Source organism: Lepidochelys kempii, chromosome 1 (genome assembly GCF_965140285.1).
Source record: "Lepidochelys kempii isolate rLepKem1 chromosome 1, rLepKem1.hap1, whole genome shotgun sequence".
NCBI lineage: Eukaryota > Metazoa > Chordata > Testudines > Cheloniidae > Lepidochelys > Lepidochelys kempii.
Window position 1 is genome coordinate 108468917 of NC_136380.1, and position 16879 is coordinate 108485795.

The following is a 16879-nucleotide window of genomic DNA, read 5'->3' on the forward strand; positions in this document are numbered from 1 at the left end:
GTTAAAAACTAAAGGCCCTAACTTACACTTCTGCTGAAGGCAAAATTTGTTCCTTAAAAAGATACTAATTTTTTTAAAAAACCTGTATAATTCTAAAAAAATGACTAAAAGTCATTTACTGATTTTCATAGTTATTATTTCTGTTAACAGAAAGGCAAGTGAGTGTCTGTAGAGCAATAAGATTTAATCATAGAAAGGTTGATTCACGCTAAAGGAACAAGAATAAAGTGGTTTTATCCCAACAAAAACCCTGCAGAAAGCAGGTCCTCAAAGACTTTATTCCTTTAATAAATAATTATTTTATTGCATATGGCTATTAAGGAGAGCATCCATGATCAATACAGACTAAATACAATACACTACTCTAGTTCCATTTATTCTTGTCTCCAGCAGCATCACATTTATCCTTATATACAGCGTGTACATTGGAAGACACAGCAAGATAAGTTAAGTCTCTTGTCATATCACAATAGCAAGAAATATATTTAACATCTTGATATCCATAAACAATACGTAACCAAAATGAAAACACTGCTTAATAACTATAGAGGTTATATAGCAAAAAATATTTTAAATTTAAGGTAAATCAGGCAAAATGTACAAAGACCCAATATACATTGTGAAGTTTTAGCAAACATAACATTTATACATTTTGGTTCCATTCTGTAAACTAAATCAAGAATGTAAATATTGCATATGCCTTTTGTGAAATATACAGGATAGAGGAGAACTGAGTACATCATCAAGTTTTTTTTTTTAAGTTGCTGTATGAATATTAACCATTTGTTATAGTGGCATGATTTTACAATTGGTACAGAGGGATACTTCAAAATAGAAGTAAAAACATTGCATTCAGCAGGTACCACATTCAGTGCTATTGTTAGGGGGCAGGGGGTTCATAGAGCAAACGTCAATAATTGTATCTGTTTCAGTTTCAGAACTGAACAAGTACTAACTTAGAACATTTTAGAAACATTTAACAGGCTTTAAAAAACCAAATAAGCACATTTAAATTGATCTTAGACCAATATTGTACAGCCTATGCATTGCTGTGTTGCGAGACCCCTGAAAATTACACAGGGAAAAAAAAGTTACACCCTGTGTTGCGGGGTGGAAAAGGAATTAGTTTACATTCATCTTTGTCTTGTAATACAATCCTGTGTTCTAAAAGTTCAGCATGTAAGCAGGAAGACTTTGCATTGCCATTATATTTGTAAGACATTGACTCTTGTCTTCCTCAAAAGAAAAATATATAGAGATATATATAATGCATTCTGTTTATAGTGATGTATAGGTTCTCCACTTATCACAGAGAATTAAAGAGAAAAAAAATCACACACAACTCAGATGACTTAGTGTAATACTTACATGACTACCAGAGCAGGCACTGGGGAGGTACCCTTAAAAACCAATTGTATATGAACTCTTCATTAAATTTATCAAAGGAGCAACAAGGTGGCAGATCATTCTGCTAGTCTGGTGCAACAACTGTAGGCCACCACACATCACTAGTATTTTCAGAATACTGAAAATGTTAAAAAACATGGGCATCCTTGTAAAGAACTCTGGCTAACTGACTGCAACTTTCATTTTTCCCTTTAATGATGCCTTTAGCTGGAATGCTACTTTTCTGGTCAGAGGCAAATATTAGGACTTTCTGGATGGCATAGTAATATATTAGAATTAACATTTCAATCTGCCCAATACTTATTATCATCATCCTTGCATGCCTGTGTGGATTTTTGGTTAGGAGACATGCAGAGAAGATCAGGGTTAATTGACAAGTATGAGTTTGTAAATAGCAGAAAAGGCTTTTGCAATTTGAAGTACCTACATAAACACCTACTTAGAGAGGATTAAACAAGTGTCAAAGGTAAAAAGAGATACCCTCCAATGCAGTTTGATTATTTTAACTTACGTTGCTTAAGTTACACCCTTTATAACTATTTGGAATCTTCCGTCAAAGTCCAATCCACAAAGTTTCATTTCATTTTAGACTTTTCAGTGCCCACATTGGGCTTTGTCTGATAAGTAAACACTGCAGCTAGTGATTTAGAACCAACCAGCAGCTGTATACTTTAAAAAGTTAAGTAAGGCTGAAGACTGTTCTTGAGAGATACTCAGCATAGTGATAAAGGAGGTCCTGTTATACACCAACAATACAAATCCGGCTTTACTTTGAACTGAGGTAGTACCGTGGTAGGCTTGAATTTATGCCAGTAAATACCAGATTTTACTGCTTTTGCAGGTGTTTGCAGAATCCCTTAATATGCTGAAGAATAAATACAGTGAGTCTTTGCAGAAAAAGGAAATGAAGGCATTGGCCATAAGTTAAAGAGGCCGGTTGAAAAGTTCCGAATTTCTAGAGAATATCTTGAATAAAGTCTGTCAAAACAGCAGCACAATGATACTGTAGATGTCAATGACAGGAAATGAGTGAGGCAGGTTGCTCTCCCTTCCTTGCTGATTTGTTGTCCAGTACAGTCCATAACTGTTTTGAAAATTAAGCAACCTTTCGGACCAACAACAAAAATAAAGTAAACCTTAAGCAGCTTTGATTTAAAAAAAACATTAGCCAAGCAGCTTCTTTCAATGTTGTACTCTGTTGTTTGAGGTCATGGTGATAAAACTAACTCCTTCACTCTGGAGGGGAAAACAAAATGAAACAAGTCAATAAATACTGTTACACAAATCAAGTTACTGATTTAAAAACCATCAAGAGATTGTTTTACCTTTATGTCAGGCTTTAATGACAATAAAAGTATCATCGAAATGAAAATTACCTATAAAAATATGCTTACATATCTTGCATGGGATTACACAGAGGAAAAGGGGATAAGGCACGTTTTCTAACCTACTACTATTTTGTTTTTATGACTACCAAGAATAACTGTTCAAGACATCAAATGAGATTTGGGGAGGAAAATGGGAGAGGAAATAGCAAAAATTCCTCCCTCCCCCCCCCCACTCCTTCTGAACAGCACTGGTTTGTATTAATAGCAAGGTACAAGTTCTAGAAAATATATAGAAACAAAAGTTTTCCATCTAGTTGGAAGCTAATTGGTGGAGTCTACTTCCAGACAGTGAGAAACAAGACTATTCAGACACTATTTTGTACGAAGGGCAAGTCTTCTCAAAAGATAAATGAGTATATAATGGATAATCATATGAATTAATTATTTCAGTTACTAAGAAATCTACTGTGCATGACGAAGACCAAAAACTCTGTAGCTGGAAAGGAAAATGGCCAACCTGCCCAATCCCCAAACAAAACAAACTTATCTTCCTCTTTATCTTTCACAGAATGAATGGCTGTTGCCTAAACAGCTGCCTGAAACAGCCAACCAAAATTATATCGTATATTTTTTTTAAAATCCCATTTTATTTTATGCTGTTTTAAAGAATCTAGCTGAACTGTGTCAGGTTCTTTTACAATAAAGAAATAATGAAAGATATGTACCACTCAAACACAGCAACACTGTCATATTTCTCAACTCACAACTTTAGGAGGTTTCTTATTGTGGCTGTTAAAAAAACAAAAAACATTTCCTTGATGTGTCACTTTAAATATAAATTGTTCTTAGCTTGTTATTATTTATAGTAGCTGTGCATATATAACAATTAACAGAAATCAGAGACCTTGTAAATTCTACATGCAAACAAAATAGTGTATGCGTAGCAATATGTAAAATTGTATTCACATTAGGTTCTCCTTATGGTGCCTGTTTTTTTAAATTTATTTTTAGTTTTAAAACTTAGTTTTAAAAGCTCAGAGGAATCTGTAGTTTGAAGGTGAACTGCAAATTTTTTGCCAAAAATTAAAGGGTGCTTGCACATTGCCAGGAAGGAACAATTATATAGCTGTTCAGAAAAACAGGCCTGGATCTAGCAATCCCAAAGGCAAAAAAAATCTATGTTAGCTTTCCTGAGTATTGACATAAGATCAAGGATGTAGTTGTCAGTGTACTTTATCATGTATTTATTAATTTCGGCATGTAAAATCAAATTCAAAGCCAATGCATAACAAGTTATACATGAAACCTGGATAATTAACAAAAATGTAAATACTGTATAGTATTCATATAATTGGATTTTCTCTGTATTGATTCCTGATTAATCAAACACCACGGCTTGTTACAAAAGTACACAGATCAAAGGCTGACACATCTTTCCAATATGCTGTGGAAACCTACTTTCACCAATTTTATCCAAGAAAAAAGTGACCTGTTGAAATCAATGGGAACTACTGAGTGCTCAGCCCTTTTGAAAGTCAGGATTCTTTTTTAGGTGTCCAGATACGGACTTGGAGCCTAAGTTTATGCCCCCATATTCAAAAATTTTGACCTCTGCTTCGAACCTTAAAAAAGCCTACTACAGTCTAGCTTCTAAACACAAACAAAACAAACCCACACACGTTCTTACTATGGAGGAAGAAGAGCAATCTGGGTGTGGATTACAAATTTTAGAAGGGACATGCAAATTAACGATTGGCACATACAGGATAAGTGAGGAGCTCTTATTTACACTCTCATAGTACAAGAACAAGGAAACTTTAAATTGAAAGATAAAAATGATTTTTTTAATATCATGCATAATTAACCTGTGGAACTCATAGCCACAAGAAAATGTTATGATCAAAGTGTAATAGCTCACCTTCAGGGTCTTGTAAGCAAAGATGTTCACAGACGTTATTAAATAAAGTAAATGGGTGTATTAAGAACCCACATGAAGCTACTCTGAGTCAAGAGAGTCACTTCTTGGGATAGGGCACAAGGGTCTGATCAGATGCTTCTGCAAAGAGACTGTCTTTCATGCTGTTTTGTTCCTACTGCTGTTTAGGGAAGCAAGAAGTGTTATGTGTACACTTTGTAAATAAACAAACTATGCTAAAAAATAGCACGACTGTCATTGATCTCTTATCTGAGCAGAAAACATCCTGCCAGGCCTGAATTTTGGCTACTCCTCGTCAAGGCAACAATATAATTAAGGCCAATAGCTTAAAAGGATTCAAAATGTCTACAGCCTATATGGATAAGAAGAATATCCCTGGTTACAGTAGTTAGGAATTTTGTATACAAAGGAGCATAAACACTCATATTTCAGGATATATGTACACCAATGATGAAGAAACTTCTGCTTTGGGCAGATTATTCCAAAAAATTGTCCATGAGTTCTCTCGCATCTTCCTCTGAAGCATCTAGAACTAGCTGCTTCCAGACACCAGATGCTGGTCTAAGTGGTCAGATCGAATACAGCAGCTGCTGTTAAGAGCTAGAAGTTATCACTGTCTAGATTTTGTACTACTTGAAAAAAATATTGCTTTTAAATTATTTTGTACTTTTTAATAAACCTTTGTAAACTTCAGTTTAGTTTACATGTATTAAGGAATATCATAATGCAAACAGCGAGTAAGCTGTATATCTGACTGCCCTGTTAAGGATGCTTACTTAAAAGCATATTTAGGAATTTGACCCATAAGAAACTGTACTTGTACAATGATCTGAAGTGCTTGTAGGCCCTGATTCAACAAGGTACTTAAACGTGGCTAATGATTCTACTCACATGCTTAAAGTTGGGCACATGCTTAAGTATGTTGTTCAACTGGGGTCTTAAGGCCTGATTCAAAGCTCAGTAATGTCAGTGAAATGGTTTCCATTAACATCAATGGGCTTTTGATCAGGTTTTTAATGAGGAAAGGAAAAATAATCACTGTTACGTGTGTTGCCATGAGATCCACACGAAACTTCTTGTTGCAGATTCAGAGGAAGCCATTTACCTATTTGCCTAAAATAAAGGTGCCAGTTCCTGACAAGTACTATCTATTAAATTTAACTTTGGCCATTAATATGCTGTATGTAATCATAGGCTCCAATTCAGCAGCACTTAACTATGTGCTTAACTTAAGCATTTATAGAATTCCATGAGACTACACAGGTGCTTAAAGTTAGGTGCACGTTCAAGAACTCTGCTTACTTTGGGCCAAAATTTGCAAGCTACAGGATAGATTCCTGATTGCTTCCAGAAATAGAAAATGTTAAACACCTTAATCAAAGCATCATAGATATGGTCCTCCATAAGTAACACACAGCAGGAGGAGCTGCATGTTTTCCAGTGGAAAAAAACAAAACAAAAATCATAATCAGTGACAGTAAACCAAACCAGGGCATGTTGCATAAAGGAAGTGAATCATGCATGTTTAACAGACCAATCTGTGTGTCTATGTATGTATTAAACAAATACAATATTTGGGAGAAGTAGGCCGATAAACCCTATATCCAGGGCCACACGAAAATCTATCAAAATACAAAATCTGATATAATTTCTACTGTCTTTATCTAAATTGTTTACTTTAAATGGTTTTGGGGCACATCAATAAGAGATCCGCAATTACAGGATCAGAGTTTCCAAAACTACCAAAGGCAAAACTCATTCAAATTGCATTTAATGCTTCTCTTGAGTGCACAAAGCCATAAATACTAACATGAAATTAGCTAGAAAAAATTCAGTATTGCGACTTATCAAACACCATGTGTACAGAAATAATGGCTTGCCAATTAAAACAAATTCAATCTGCTTATTAATTTGCAGTCTGTAAGCAGTGAATAAGAGTGTACTAGGTCTTTAAAGTTCTAAAGATAAATATAATTCTCATCAACTGATATGCATAGAAATGAACAGTTATTGATGTGGCTCAATACAAAACACGCTATTGGTCACTGACAACCTATAAATTAACTCAAGAGGCAGTGTGATCTATCGAACAGGACCCTGGATTGGGAGTTAGAACACCTGGGTTCTATTCCCAACTCTGCCACTGGTTTCATGTGCGACCTCTGACATGTCACTTCACCTCCCTGTACCTTTAATTCCCCTCCTATCCTTCAGCTGTCTTGTCAGGTATGTTGCAAACAAATAACTTTTTCCACCATAAGTAGTCCCATTGAAATCATTGAAATTTCTCATGATAGTATAGTAAAGTTAAGCACGTGTGTGTTTGTAGGATCCAAGCCATAGACTGTAAACTCTCTGTGGCTGGATCTGTCTCGTATTCTGTGGTTGTATGGTGCCTAGCACATCTGGACCCTGATCTGAACTGGAGCCTGAAGACACTACTATAATACAAAATAAAAAACAACAATAAATTAAGAACGGACACGCTGTATTAGAATTACATTATTTCAAAGGAAGGGAAGGACGAAAATGAAAACAAATGTCTAAACTTTCTGATCAGTATTTATCACTCCTCCCCCCATGATATTAATTCATAGAAATATAGATCGGGGCCAAACCCTGACCTTCCTCCAGCCCTTCTTCAGCAAGTTACTTAACTTTAACTTTGTTTAACTTTAAGCGAATTCAACAAGACTACTCATGTGCTTATAGTTAGACATACTTAAGTAGGGGGTCTCTGCAAGTTGGATTTAATGAGACTACACATGGAAGAAAAGAAATTTTGGCCCCGATTAAACGAAAAGGTTTAAGACTAGAGCTTAACTATTTGCCAAAGCAACATACATTTCCCCTAGTGCAAAATATTTAAAGTGTCCACAACTACCATCAATCTGATGTTACACATATATATTTCAAAGGAAAAACAATTTAACTATGAAAGAGGTGATAACTTTTTTGAAAAAAAAAAAGTATATGTTTGGACATAATTTGAGGCAAGCTGCTCAAACTAACACACTTTTGGGGGTTTGTTCTTCTACTAAGAAAACAGTAAAATGTCGTTTAAATATGGACTTTTTAAATTTAGGGGAAAATGGGCACTGTGTGAATACAGGCTATGACCCACAATAGCAATCTATAACTATACACCAATCAGGCTTTTAAATAAGCAGAGCAGGGTTTATGTAGATACCGGTATCTACATTAAAATGAGTGTTACAGTACTTTAAATCAAAACAAAAAACCTAATTGCTTGAATATAAGCACAAACAAAAAGAGATTCTGTCTTCTGAAGTGGGAAACGCATTGCTGCACAACTTGGAAAAGCTGCTGTGTGCTGCCACCTGCAAGTGCACTACAATTATTTTCAGACACTTAATAGTGGACACTATACGTTAGAGGCTACGATGGGTACCAGGATTCTTTGAGGCCATGCACACACATTACAATTCACTCTTCGTGCTAAATTCTACCCGCAGATACCAAAGTAATAAGAATTGTACACAGGTATCGGAGGACAAATTTTGGGTCTTAGTTTTATTGTCCCCCCCCCCCCCAATACAAACTGGAAATTTTAAACACTAATTTCTTTAACTAAAATGAACTTTCTCTGCTCAAAAATTTACATGCCTCACTTTGCTGAGAATACAAAGTGATTGTTTTCACTCGAATTTTCTACTGCAATATAATGGGTCGATCCTGCAGTGGAAATACACATAGTAGTAAGTGCTACACTTAGGTTCTAAGCTTGGTATAAATGGTATTTTGGTATCTTTTTGTCAAGAAGTTCATAGACTTCCAAGTATGAGCACCTGTGCGTTAAAATATAATTCTATATAAATTATAGAATGATTTAAAAATATCATTATGAATTTATAGTTAACATGCTGGGCCTTGATAGGTACTTCTCACATCCATAAAAAAAAAGATAGGTGTAGATTTAAAAAAAACAAAAAAAAACTTACACGTTTGTACTTCCCAGATTAGTTAAAAAAAGTTCTCGTACTATACCTCTCAAATTCAGAGATTTTGCTATTTTCTATTACTAAATAACTTGGAATGGATGTAATAAATTAGGCAAAATAAGCCTACTTAGTACAATAGGAAGTTTGTTCTGTTATTTCCACCCTCTCTCTCCTGCAGCTTGGATATATGCCTGCTTAACATATTAAATGAAACTGAATAAAATCAAGTCACTTCTCATACAGCAAGCAAGCAAATCATCAGAAAAATCTTTCAAATCTTTGATCTTGAACTGGAAACAACCACGAAGCAGGGACAGAACATGAAGAAACAGAGGTGGAAACTATATAGGAAATATGCCACCACAAAGATTAAACACGTGGCATCCAGCCAAAGAGACACTGTCTCTACAGGATTTAGACATCAAAAACAAACAAGAGGGGTTGATGACCATCACTACTGCATTTGCCTCCCACCTTACGAGCTACCACTCGATTTTATTATCACTGCAGATATAAAAACAGGACACTGGAAAAATGGTTTCAATTTTATGTCAGTTTGGTTTCCACAAGTCCTTCTGTGTCAACCCCAAAGAGATGGTAGAAATAATCTCACAAGTTGACTGAAGGGGGGGGGAGGGAGGGGAGGAAGCAAAATTCTATAAACACAGAAGCCATATAGGAAAGGGTAATAGAAGAGGTACTCTTCATTTTTCTGTCCTGTCCTTATATTTTCTTTAGATTGGGACTGAAAATGGAAGAGTGAAGGAGAGAAGAAGCTGGACATGAGGTTGCAGACTACATGTTTCTAGGAAGAAGGGGCAAAGAAAACCTATAGGGAACTGAGCAGACAGAGCTTATTTACTGGGCTGACAGGTACAGACACAGCAATGTATGTCTTTGCATATTCTTCTTCTTCCATTCTACCTATAGGGAGTCAGAAAATGGGATTGCAACCTCTCCTCAAAGGTATGTGATCTAGAATCAAAGTGCACAAAGGGGAAGCTAAATAAACATCTGATTACTGTATATTTCTGAACAATTCTGCAGATTTGGGTTGAAAATCTCTGTAAGTTGGCCAATATTTTTTGCAGAATTATTGAGGCACCAAAACCATATAATATATGTAGATATGAAAAGGTTTCTATCAGTTTACTGGAAACTCAATTATACAGGATGCAAGATGCCCCACAGCATTGTGCAAAAGAGGGGGAAATGTCTACAGTTTTCCAATATGTCTGGACAAAGCTTACAACTTTATTTATTTTGCCCATGAATTCTTCCCATTCTATTTTCCACCAAAAGCCACTCCAGTTAAACCAATCTCAGAATTTACCTCACTCAAAATACAGCGTTTCTAAAATTGTAAGGCAGGCTTCCCAGGCAAAGTGTAAGGAAATTAAAAAGAAAGTGAAAACTAAATGGTCTATTCCTTGCTATATCATTAACACATAAGTTTCAATAACTGATCTATCTAATAGGTTCTCAGTACTTGGTACATATATTGAATATTCAGTAAACTGTTTTATCTTGTGAGACCTTCAAATATAGAAACAATGATGCAAGAAAAAACGTGGAGGCTGCTTTGTCCAAATGTTTAAGCATTCCTGCAAAATACTCTTCCCCTTGTCAAGATGGCCCCTGTAGTGCTTCAGTGTAGATGGCTACCTATGCCGACAGGAAATGTTCTCCAGTCAGCGCAGTCCAGTCACCTTTCCAAAAAACCAGGAGCTAGGTCAATGGGAGAATTCTTAACTTTTTAGTGTAGACCAGACCTTAGTGTGCTTACTTAGATCATCATCATCTAATAAATTTACCTTACAAGTGCTGAATCTAATCCACACCACTCAAAATCAAAAGTTAACAAGTTCTACTCCTATTATTAAACCACTGGGAGACAGACACTAATAACACTTTAAAGTACAGTACCCATAAAAGAGGACCTGAGCCAGATTTTAGCCTCGGATGCTAGGTATCCGATTTGCTTGACCATTACAGTACCTCCTCAGTTTGAATTCACCCTAAAGTTTCTTTCCTGCCATCAGATGCACCGTGGGGCTCGCAGAGTCCTCTATTTATAAAAAGCATTCCTGACCTAAACAATTGAGGACAAATTCTATTCTCATTTACAGGTTTGCAATGTCATTAATTTCTTCTTCAATAAGGTTGCACACCTATAATTGAAAACAGACTGACTCAGTGGTTATTGGCCAATTTTCAGCAGTGCTTCAGATCTCCATGAAAATATCTGAAAACATCTACTCACCTGCTCTCCAACCTAACTCCCAAGTAGGCATTAGTCCTGTTTCTTTCTGTGAACAGGTAAATAAAAATTTATTGTATATTATCAGAATTTATTTAAGATTAATAACCAAAGCAACTGTATATCTGACAAGTACATTTTTTATTTCTGATTTACAATATAGATCCCCTTATTCCCTGCCCCCACCTTAACTGTATTTTTTCAAAAATAATGCCTACAAGTAGTGTTCTGGAGTCTAATAGTATGCCAGCATTTAGATCTTATATTTAAAGCAATATTTTGTTAAAGGAATATCAATAATTTGCTTATTGATATCATTCACGATTCTACAAGAAGAATCCACAACAGATGAGAATCTCTTCTGAAATTTATATACAGTAGTATTGTATACAGCAGCTATTATATTGTTAAGGGTTGAAAGGTTGTCACATTAACACCATAAATACCCCATTACATGTCACATTTGAAGACAAACTGATATACCCTTTAAAAACAGAGGCAACAAATTGGTAAGTAGTTTAGAAATGCAATACCAATCTTTAAAATCTTAAAAAATGTCTTATCCACAGTCCACTATCTCAAGCAAAGCACACAAGCAGTATTGAAGGAATTAAGATTATTCCTAGCTACACTGCATGCATCTCGAATCCTCTTACCTAATAGCTTCCTGAAGAGACAAAGTGAAGCAAACCCATATTCATTAGCTCTGCTAGACCCAACTGACTCCAAAGCTTCACTTTTACAAAGGTAGTTAAGGAATGAGAATATAAAGTTGCCAAGTTACCTACTCCAAGGAGCAATAATGTCGGAGTCAAGTGAGGAATCTCAGTTCAAACAGCAGCAGCAAATATTCTATGTGCTAGTTTTCAGCTGTGAGATCAGTATCTAAAAAGTCCAGTTCCTTTAAAAAACACCCTTTGTTTAACTATGAAAATACCTACTTGACTAAAGTAATCCTCTCAAAACTTAAACGTTATTTAAGAAAGGGGAGGACATTTTACTAACGTTTAAGAACCTAGTATTATGTGTGTCCTAAAGTACAAATCCATAACATAGTGCATTTTCTTCTGTAAATACAGGATTTGTCAGTGACTGTTTACCTAAATTACACCCAAAATAGAGCTCTGGGGCCATGTAATGTACTATTTCACGTGTTTCTTTCTGTACTTAAAAGGTTTTCTAGTTTTGTTTTGTTTTTTGGCTACTGTAATTTGCTCCAGAGCAAACATGCTTGTAAGATATCAGTATCTTAAAAAGATCCACGGATGCCTCACACAATGCTTTGAGAAAACTATTCTATTTAGCAACAAATCTGATTATGGTGCGGGAGGGATAGCTCAGTGGTCTGAGCATCGGCCTGCTAAACCAGGGTTGTGAGTTCAATCCTTGAGGGTGCGATTTAGGGATCTGGGGCAAAAATAAGGGACGGTACTTGGTCCTGCTGTGAAGGCAGGGGACTGGACTCAATGACCTTTCAAGGTCCCTTCCAGTTGTATGAGATAGTTATTTAATTTTTAATATGGAGATATACCTAAGTATATCTCCATATTAAGTATTTCTTTTTAACATTTTATTTTATTGGCAGGATGAGATCCATACAAACAAATAAAAATAGGATCTTTATTACGTAAGAGTTCACGTCCAATCCCACAACCACTCAGCATACAGAAAGAACTCCCTGAGATTTCAGTGGGAGTTCCCAGTACAGAGCTCTTATAAAAATGGATCAATTTGCAGATATCCTACCCTGTCACAGTAGTTTGGGGCACCACGACTGGTTGCCATGAAAATTATTGGGATGTCACATCAAGGGACTATAACTTCATGTAGGGAAATAAGCAGTAGATGAAGTCTCATAAGGCAAGGATTCGGTTTTATAAATGATCATAGCGACAAGAACATACAAAAAAAGAGGAATAAAAGCCACTGACAATATATAGCAGGGGATATCTTGCAACATACATGTTTCTCAGAATTTTTCTGAATGTCAGGGGGTCTTTATAGCATAAGGTTCTCTCAAAGGTCTAAGAGCCAGACACTCTTGCAAACTTTATGTATTGCATTGACCAGGAAATATAATCTAAAAGAATGCACACAACAGTGCAAGCAGAGGAACAATACACAAATCCTTTTTAATTTCACATTTACCGAACAAATACAGTACATCATATATGCTAACTAGACACAGTACAATCCAAGTCAAGCAGAAGTACTTAGCTATCTCCAGCTGACGCAAATATGCAACAAGCACCAGACCAATTTCAAGTCTGTTAGCCAAAAATAGACACATTTGCATTTAAACTGGCCAATCTTATTAAAACTGGTGAAAGTGAGCAAAATTAAAGGCACTGAACATTTACATAGAATTAATTCCTGACACAGTAGCAGTGTGTTCCTGAGAATACTGTTCAGGCTAATAAAACAGGTACATATACTAAAATCTGAAAGAGGAGTATACTAGGCAAGTTAAGTTAATGGATATTACAGTCACCCACTCTCTCTGGCTTCACAATTCAAGACTTAACTAAAACTGAAGTAATTAAGTGATGTTATTCAGTTCTGTAATAAACGCTATCTCACTTGTAGAAAGCCTACATTAGGATTCCCCAAGGATTTTAAGGTCACTGGGTCATTCAGAAAGTTGGCTAGGAAAAGGAAATTTCCACCCATTAATTGTATTCTGTGTTCATGAGCCCCAAATACAGGCCCATGAGTTTTCTGCCATCAGGTAACCCAAATATGGTTTGTCTTCCAGAAGAAGACCTGTTAAGAAAAGTGTGAATAATTGTTACTCTTGTAATGTTCCCATCTTATGTATAGAACCCCACCCTGTCTCTTGATGTTTCCCCTGAACCGCTCGCCCCCACAGCAAAATACGTCAGCAGCAGTCTCAAGATGCCTGTTCATATGCAGAGGAGTAAGCTGGAGCACCAAAAGGCAGGCCAGTTCTCCTTACACAGAGGGCACAGCAATTCTGAGCGCAGCTACTGGATGAATGCCTCCACCTAACTGACAGGTCATCCAAAACAACCAAGACAAGAAATCGGTCTGTATTTCTGGCAACAGATCACAGAAATGCCTTCTTGCTTGCCTTACTTTTTACAAATACAACTGATAGAAAACTTGGATGAAATCCATCTAGTGCAAAAACATTCCTCAAAATCATACATAATAACGTACGAGTACGCTTCAACTACATTAGTTCCCATAGCTCACAATTTCCCACATTTATGGCCCACAGACCACACAGCCAATGAAGTGAGCTGTAGCTCACGAAAGCTTATGCTCAAATAAATGTGTTAGTCTCTAAGGTGCCACAAGTACTCCTGTTCTTTTTGCAGACCACACATGGTGTACTGAGAGCTGGCTGGTCACATGGTGATAGCTCTCCCTATTTCCAGTTGCTAAACATCATTAAAATACAGGGACAAACAACAGAGACACAAGGTGGGTGAAGTAATATCTTTAGCTGGACCAATTTCTGCTGGTGAAAGAGACACGCTGTTGAGCTCCACTGAGCTTGAGGCCTCAAGAAGAGCTCTGTGTAAGCTTGAAAGCCTGTCTCTTTCACCAACAGAAGTTGGCTCAATAAAAGATATTACCTCACCCGTGTTATCTCTCTCATATCCCAGGACCAACATGGCTACAGCAACATTGCAAATGGGAAAATAATGCCAGGAGAGTGAGACATTGCTATAGCTCCATGGGGATGTTGTGTGACCACAAATGGTCTGAGAGATGGCCTCAGTCAATCAGGAATAGGAGGGGAAATGGCCCATGTTCTTTACCAATCATTCAGCCCATGCTATGAAGAAGAAGACAGAAACCCCCTGTCCTAGATGGATTAAAAAGACTGTGCAAAACTGTTTAAATTAAGGAAGAGTATAAGAAAGGTCCCACAGTCCACGAGAAATTCACATGTTCGTGATGAAAAGTTCCAGAGGCAGCTGTGTGCACAGCATCTGACCCAAGTGACTAGCGTAACTCTAGGATTAAAATCAGAAGACATATGCGTATGTAGTCCATCCTGATACTTAAGTATCATTATGCTAAATTCTGCATTGATTTACATACCACATATTCTCATTGACTTTCACAGAGTAAACAGAGTAGAATTTGGCCAAGTATTTCCTGTTAGCTGACAGCCACTTAACATAAATACAATGTAACAATGGTCAGATCAAATTATCTCTCATTACTTGAATGCTTTTTATGTACTGACAATATTTCATTTCTTGTTTCTGGATAAGAATTTGCTTTGTTTATATATAATGTGAATTATAACTTTTTTGACGACCACAATAACCTTTTTTTCAAATCTGCCAAATGTGGCATGTATTTTAAAATAAAGAAGCAAAACAATTTAAACAGTAATACAAATCTAGAAATTGAAACAGTAGTGTAACTAACACAGATCAACAAATAAAAACATGGCTTGGAGAAAAGATATTCGTAAAATTATTATTAAGTTATTAGCCTTTATTTGTTTACTAACTTTATTTGTTTTGTAACATACCAAAAGAAAAAACTCCTCTCTGTTAGCTGTGCCTAAAGGCATGACTGCCAGTACTGTCATTCTCACAGAGCCCTTCTGTCCACATTCCTAACAATGTAAAAACAGCTGTTTTCTCATCTAGCCCTTGTTCCTGTCACACCTTTTTTAAGAACACATACAAGGCTTACCTCTATCACTTATGTGATGAGCAAAGAATAACTGTCAAACATACTTATAAAGTTCTCTGTCTTTTAAAGCTAATTTTACAATAAGAATTAGAATACATTATACCTGAGTAACATACAGCTATTCTTCTACTGAAGAAAAAAGCAATTATTCGGGTTCAGGGGAAAAAAGAGGATGCAAGGAAAAGATTAAGACTTCTACTTATTCTGTGCCTAACTAAGAAGGCAACTAGTACACTGTATATGTATGTAACTGTATGAACTTTAGTCAGAAGTAGTCACTCTTATAGAAGCTCATTAAGTGGAATTCAAGCCCAAGTCTTGGAGAATACAAGACAAATGCAGATAATTCAAAAAAGATTTTCAAACATACTATGGGTAACTTCATCACTGTGCTAAGACAGAGCAGAGTGTGAATAAGAGCCGTGTGTAAGGAAGGGTAGATGTGGGAGAAACAGAATCTGCTCTCTCAACTTGGGGACAGAGCACTGGCATAGCCCTACCGCAGCCCAAAGGCTGCAACAACATCTCTGATGCAGCGTGCAAGCCCTTGCTCTTAGGATCTACTCTCAGATTCACCAGACGCTGCCTCGCTGAACCTTTGCCTATTCGCCTCTTCCCCACAAGTGTTGTTTAGGCTGCCATGGGACAGCACAAGGGTACAGAAATACTTTACACAGGCTCACCACAACATGCCCCTCCCTATGTACAAAATCTGCATGAGTTTTGCTGCAATTAGGCCCCTTCACCGCTCTTTCCCAGGCTGCAGGATTTTGTCTATTGTTTTTGGTTTTTTTCCTCCAAGTCAGGTATAAAATTATTTAAATGTTATACTTTGTCCATTTATTTCTTTAGGGCCACATCACAGCTATACTGAAGTCAATGGCACAACTCCTATTAGAAAAGGAGGACTTGTGGCACTTTAGAGACGAACCAATTTATTTGAGCATAAGCTACAGCTCACTTCATCGGATGCATGCTCACGAAAGCTTATGCTCAAATAAATTGGTTAGTCTCTAAGGTGCCACAAGTACTCCTTTTCTTTTTGCGAATACAGACTAACACGGCTGTTACTTTGAAACAACTCCTATTGACTTCTTTTAACCAGGTTCTGACCCCATTATAAAATGTATGGTCATTATTTTTACAACACACATATGACATAATATTACCATATATTAAGTACCTTTCATTTTATTGTCACTACAGCGTTCATGCTAATGTACAACCACAAATGGTTAAAATGAGACTTGTTCCATAAATGACTTGCAGCGTTGAATCAAACTGTAGCGGTGTGTGTATCTGG

The 16879-nt window shown here is 36.5% G+C and overlaps 1 protein-coding gene across 8 annotated transcripts in view; it reads right to left on the minus strand.

Annotated features, from left to right (window-relative positions):
• Positions 1 to 228: 228 nt before the first annotated feature.
• Positions 229 to 16879, minus strand: part of IRS2 (insulin receptor substrate 2) — a 31556-nt gene continuing 14905 nt past the window's right edge. The window contains exons 2-5 of one of the 8 annotated variants that reach the window (XR_012159556.2): positions 10897 to 10942; positions 4654 to 4831; positions 3461 to 3524; positions 229 to 2643 (exon numbers count right to left, since the gene is read on the minus strand). Coding sequence is in view for 2 of the 8 variants with exons in the window: in XM_073349605.2 (XP_073205706.1) it covers positions 2616 to 2643; positions 10897 to 10942 (74 nt within the window). In the remaining 6 variants the exon portion in view is untranslated. Of the gene's footprint in view, positions 2644 to 3460; positions 3525 to 4653; positions 4832 to 10896; positions 10943 to 15409; positions 15497 to 16759; positions 16876 to 16879 lie in introns of those variants that run through there. The other 7 variants (XR_012159555.2, XR_012159563.2, XR_012159562.2 and 4 more) reach the window with 7 other exon arrangements.